Source organism: Tursiops truncatus, chromosome 5, assembly GCF_011762595.2.
Source record: "Tursiops truncatus isolate mTurTru1 chromosome 5, mTurTru1.mat.Y, whole genome shotgun sequence".
In the NCBI taxonomy this organism is placed as follows: domain Eukaryota; kingdom Metazoa; phylum Chordata; class Mammalia; order Artiodactyla; family Delphinidae; genus Tursiops; species Tursiops truncatus.
In genome coordinates, this window is record NC_047038.1 from 4556784 (window position 1) to 4562585 (window position 5802).

Consider the following 5802-nt stretch of genomic DNA (forward strand, 5'->3'; position numbering starts at 1 on the left):
TAGCACTACTTTGTGATCTCCTGGGCCTGATTCTGATCAAGGGGGGGGGGGGGGACCGGCAGATTTTGAGCATTCCGCACACTTTGCCTCCATCCGTATCTCTTCGGAGGTTGTTACATAATACCTGGTTTCTCTCTTCCTGAGTGCCTCTCCAGACCTCCACGCTCCCACAGCCCCCGTGCTTCTTTCTGTAATAGCGCTTTGATACAAGAGGACACTTGTCACATCGGAGCAAAGATAGACCTCAGCTTCATGGGGCCTCTGCTGTGTCAGGAACCTGTCCAAGAACCGCAACAGGCCTTTCTGCACAGCTTTCCATGACCTACCTCTGAACAGCCAGGACACGGAGAGAGCCTGGGGCCCATGAGGGACATATGGGTCTGTAATAAAAATTCTGGCAACTCTAGCTAGACTCAATTTAATATTATACAGCCCGGTAAGACTGCCTCTCAGAATGGATCCTTACCACATTCTTTGCTTAGAAAACACAAGATTCAGTCGCTCCTCCAGCTGCTAGCAAGCCGAGACTGATTTCAGGAGCTGGGGAAATTGGGCATTGTTGGCTGCATTGCAATTGTTACTGAAATCACAAGGAAGAGGAATTAAGGAGTGAAAATAATCTAGGACGATAGTTCTCAAACACTTCTGGGTGTGTAAGAATCACCTCTGAATACTTATAGTACAATGAAGGACATGCAGCCAGTAAAAAAAGAATGCGGGTCTGGATGTTCAGCTAGGGTTAACTTGCAAACTACAGTTTTAAGTGGGGGAAAAAAAAAACATTCACAGGTGTGTTTCTACTTACGTACAAAAAAGATCGGAGAGTTATATATGTACATGTGCAAACACACAGTATTTGCAAGGATATACAAGACACTGGTGAATGGCTGTCTTCCCAGGATGCTAGGGAGAAGAGGGGATCACTTTTTTTTTTTAAGAAGATGTTGGGGGTAGTTTATTAATTAATTAATTTTTGCTGTGTTGGGTCTTCGTTTCTGTGCGAGGGCTTTCTCTAGTTGCGGCGAGCGGGGGCCACTCTTCAACGCGGTGCGCGGGCCTCTCACTGTCGCGGCCCTCTCACTGTCGCGGCCTCTCTTGTTGCGGAGCACAGGCTCCAGACGCGCAGGCTCAGTACTTGTGGCTCACAGGCCTAGTTGCTCCGCGGCATGTGGGATCCTCCCAGACCAGGGCTCAAACCCGTGTGCCCTGCATGAGCAGGCGGATTCTCAACCACTGCGCCACCAGGGAAGCCCGGGATCACTTTTTTTCTTTTGAATTCTGTGCCATTTGTATTACCTCTTTTAAAAATAAATTACCAAATGAAATGTGGTATCCTGAGACAGAAAAAAAGAATTACTAGAAAACTAGTGAAATAAGAACGAAGTGTAGTCTACTTAGCACAGGTCCTACTTTTGGCAAATGTAGCTTTTGGTGGCTGTTTTTCCTGGTTCTTCATTCATCATATCCACTCCTCCCCACTGCTGGCTTTTTCTCCTACTGTTCCCTATGTGTGGGATGTCCCCCATTCTCTCCTCCTCCTTGGAAGCTGTACCCGTCCTTCAAGGCCAAGGTCACCAGTTACTTGCTCTGAAATACTTTCCTTGCCTTCCCCCACTCAGTGCTCTAAGACACGGTATCCAGCTTGGGACAGACACATGGTTACTATCGTTTCACACTTGCTAGCAGCTGGATTCCCAGGAAGCAGACTTTACGGTGAAAACTAGCATACAGGTTAAGTTCTGAGGGATGCTCAACTGTAGACACAGAGGACTGGAGGGCCGACTGTACTATGTCATCTGACATAACGAACTTGAGCAGCCCTGGATTTTGGTATCTGTGGGAAGCGGGGGGGGGGTCCTGGAACCAACCCACTGCTGATAGGAGGGACAACTGCATGCTCTTTCCTCAGCCAGTTTCCACAGCAGCACGAGAGATGAACCTTCCCTATGATCAAGGCTTACTGAGAGCCTCCAAAACCGTAAGAAATTCTCCCCCCATTTAACGAAGATAACATTCAAGGAGAAAAATTTCATTTTTAAAGAAACAATATTTCTCAGTCAATAACCTTTTAAGCCTTGTCTTTTCAAGCAAATGAATACTTTTATTAACATGGTAAAATTTTTTTTAAACACACGGTAGGGTTTTGACCTCAAATACTTGTCAGGTCTGCTACTGAAATGAACTTACAGCTAGACAACTTATGAATCTTGAAGACACCTAGTCCCTGTGCAGTTTAGGGTCCAAAACAGACAGCCCTTGCTTTTCTTCCCCAGACCCTCAAGGGCCTTTGCAAATATCGCTTTTATTTTATGTCCAGAATCCCCTGAAATGCATCAGGATATTACATCGATTACACAGAATACCAAGACCTATCTCGTCTCCTAGTCTAGGTTCCATGTCACATAAAGCTGAGTTACGTTGTCCAAACAATCTGACCAGACAAGTTACATCAGTGTGCCGCATAAAACCTAAAATTTGAACAAAATACATCTCTCCTCCTTTGGTCTCACATAGAAATTAAAGTCCCCAAACACACCACCATCCCGCAGCCCTTCTTTTGGTTCATCAGTCCCAGCCAGATCAGCCCCCTCCTCATTCCCAATTGAAGTCTGGTCCGTTCTTCAGCTTCGTTGGCAATCGCTGCATGGAGTCGTCTTCCAGAAATAATGCATTTCCTTCAACACCTTCAGAGCCGGAGAACTCCAACTGAGTCTCATCTGTTACACACAGACCCAAAGTTCCAGGGAGCTATCAGGTCACACAAGAAAGAGCAAAGCACCTCAAAAATTTAGAAATAACGAAAGCCCAGGAACAAATGTGACTGCTGCAACAGCTTACAATCTAGGCCCTAATTCTTGTGAGAGCATTTTCCAAATCAAAGGTACCTCCCCAAACAAAAACAATTAACAGTCAAAACTCATACTGAGGTCATTAACCACAGACCATAGCAGAAACGTAGTGTGAGGACAGAGTGTAGACAGAGAAAAAAAGAGAAAACAAAAGGCTCTCTGGTTTCAGCTTCTCCAGGGTGTCAGCCAATCTCCATCAGTTGACCAGAATCCACTGGCTGTAAACCTGAAGTGCAATTGGGAGAAACTCATCATTAGCAAGTGAGAAAACCCTCACAAACTCAGCCTCGCAGGACACCACCTCTTCTGCATGCCACCTGACCCCTTCCAGTCTTCCAGCAAAGTCTGGAAGCGTCCAATAATGGCCTTCCCTCTGACAATTCTGTATTTCTACCCCCCTTTGCTCAATGGCCTGTACCGTGATTTTGTTATTACTCTACAGTTATCCTACTGATCGTGACCTTTGGTTTCAACCAAACACGTACAAGTCAAAACCAACCAACCAACCAATGTGTTCCCCCAAATTACCAGAGACGTAACAAAAATAAATAAACGGTACCTACTAACACCTCCTAAAATGAAAATTGAGCACGCTTTTATTCTCTTCTCCCAACTCCCATCCCCCGCGGATCCTTAGTAAATAAACGTCCCCGAAGCTGACCCAAGCGTCGGGCGACGCCTGCGACCTCCGTGCGGCTCCCGCCGGTCCCCGCCTTACCGCCGACCCTCCTTCAGGACGACTCGCTCTTCTCTATCCGCCGGACCAGCTCCACCAGCATCTCTGCCATCTTCGCGATCTCCTTGGCCTTCTCCTCCGCCTTCTCGCACCGTTTGGTCCCTCTGCCCTCGACTCCGTCGTCCGCGTTCTGCAGATGGTTGAGCGCGCTCTCCTCCGAGGCCTCCACCTGCGTCTTGATCTGGATGAGCATACTATCCATCTCCCACAGCTTGCTCCGGTTCCGCAGGTAGGCTCTCCCGTGCTCGCGGCTCAGCGCCGCGATGTCCTCGCGCATCTCGTTGATGACCGGGAGCAGGAACTGCTCGAAGTCCTCCTCGGGCTCCAGCACCTCCACCTCCTCCGGCTCTGCCAGCTCCACGATGTCCAAGGGCCGCATCTTCCCCCGCTATTCCGGAACCGCAGGACACAAGTCGGCTGCAGAGAGAAAATGGAGACTCGCTATGCTTACCAACACACTTCCAGAATATTCTTTAAAACTTTTACCCCTTTTAAACTTTTAGCCTCACAGAAGCCACGGAATCAAGCGACTTACGAGCAAAGAACCGGAGGACAAAATGGAGTCGCGGCCGTCAACCAGCGCCCTGCGTGTTGCGGCCCCTTTCACGACACGGCCGTGCCTCTTTACGGTCACGCCGCTGGTAGAACTAGGTGCGGGCGCGCGCACGTCAATAGAGGGCGACGCAATCCGCTCTACCACGGCCGCGCGCGCACACACCCACACCCACGCGCGCGCGCACGCTCTCCCTTTTCCTCCCCTCCTCCTACTCCTCCGCGCTGCGCCCCTCCGCTACTCACCCCCGCGCGGACGTGAATGCACGAGCTCTCTTATCCCCCTCCCCCTTCACCCCGTGCTGCTCGCCTCCGCTACCCACGCACGCGCGGACGCGCACGCACGAACTCCCTTATCCCCCTCCCCTTTCACCCTTGTGGTGCGCCTAACGGCTACCCCACGCGCGTACGCGCGCACTCTCATATTGCCCCTCCCGCTTCACCCTCGTCCTGAGCCTGGCCGCTACCCTGGCTTTGGAGGTGAGCCCTTCTGGTGCTCCCTCCTCCTAAAGGGTTTCTCTTAAAGGGTTTCCATCTTTTGAAGATGTCAACGCTGTCTTCCTACAGTAAACGGGGACAGCCCTACGTAATAATGTACTCAAAGTATGTGACATTCCTGGTCCATCGCTGATAGCCCCATCCTGTTTACTACCACGACTGGACCCCTCCCTAATGTCTTACTGGCTTATTTTCTTTTCTCTTTTTTTTAAAAAAAATATATTTTTATTTTATTTTAGGCTGCGTTGGGTTTCCATTGCTGCGTGCAGGTCTTTCTCTAGTTGAGGCGAGCGGGGGCTATTTGTTGCGGTTGCGCGGGCTTCTCATTGCGGTGGCTTCCCTTGTTGCGGAGAACGGGCTCTAGGCACACGGGCTTCAGTAGTTGTGGCACGCGGGCTCAGTAGTTATGGCTGGCGGGCTCTAGAGCACAGGCCAGTAGTTGTGGCACACGGGCTTAGTTACTCCGCAGCGTGTGGGATCCTTCCCGGACCAGGGCTCGAACACGTGTCCTCTGCACTGGTAGGCGGATTCTTAACCACTGAGCCAGCAGGGAAGCCCCTTACAGGCTTATTTTTGTTCATTTTCGGATAACGGTCAGACGTGTCTGGGTGTCTTTTCACCAGACCAAGCCCCCCCCCATCCCCAGGGTAAAAGGCCTGGTCTGTTTTATCCTGAGGTTCCACTGGCCTAGTCTTTACGCCTTTTTGTCGGGTCGAACGCTCCTTGAGGGACGTATTCAGCTCTATGTCTCTAAAGCCTGGAGCAGAACTTGGCATATGTTAGTAAATTTGCTTTACTCTTCACTTAACACAAAATTTTAAGGAAAGATAAGTTAATTTCATAGCCTATTGACCCAGTCACAAAAGAGAAATAAAAATGTCAGGAGAGCTTGCACAGGTGCATTGGTTTGGCTTCTGTTTTCCAGTCAAAATGGACACAACTCCCAGTTTTGAAAATAGCAGAGTTAATAATGAAGAGATACAATAATCATGAAAATGCTTTGTAAAGGGCTTCCCTGGTGGCGCAGTGGTTGAGAGTCCGCCTGCCGATGCAGGGGACACGGGTTCGTGCTCCGTTCCGTGGAAGATCCCACATGCCGCGGAGTGGCTGGGCCCGTGAGCCATGGCCGCTGAGCCTGCGCGTCCAGAGCCTGTGCTCCGCAACGGG

The 5802-nt window shown here is 50.0% G+C and overlaps 1 protein-coding gene across 1 annotated transcript; it reads right to left on the bottom strand.

Moving 5' to 3' along the window:
• Positions 1–2075: 2075 nt before the first annotated feature.
• Positions 2076–4137, bottom strand: LOC117312367 (MORF4 family-associated protein 1). Its single transcript, XM_073804823.1, has 3 exons — positions 4121–4137; positions 3568–4002; positions 2076–3075 (listed from the first exon to the last, which is right to left on the bottom strand). Exon 2 carries the CDS (start codon positions 3962–3964, stop codon positions 3581–3583), a length of 384 nt encoding a protein of 127 aa, XP_073660924.1. The 5' UTR covers positions 3965–4002; positions 4121–4137; the 3' UTR covers positions 2076–3075; positions 3568–3580.
• Between the last annotated feature and the right edge of the window lie 1665 nt (positions 4138–5802).

Coding starts and splice junctions, on each gene's coding strand:
- LOC117312367 (XM_073804823.1), bottom strand. CDS start 3,964: ATGCGGCCCTTGGACATCGTGGAGCTGGCAGAGCCGGAGGAGGTGGAG.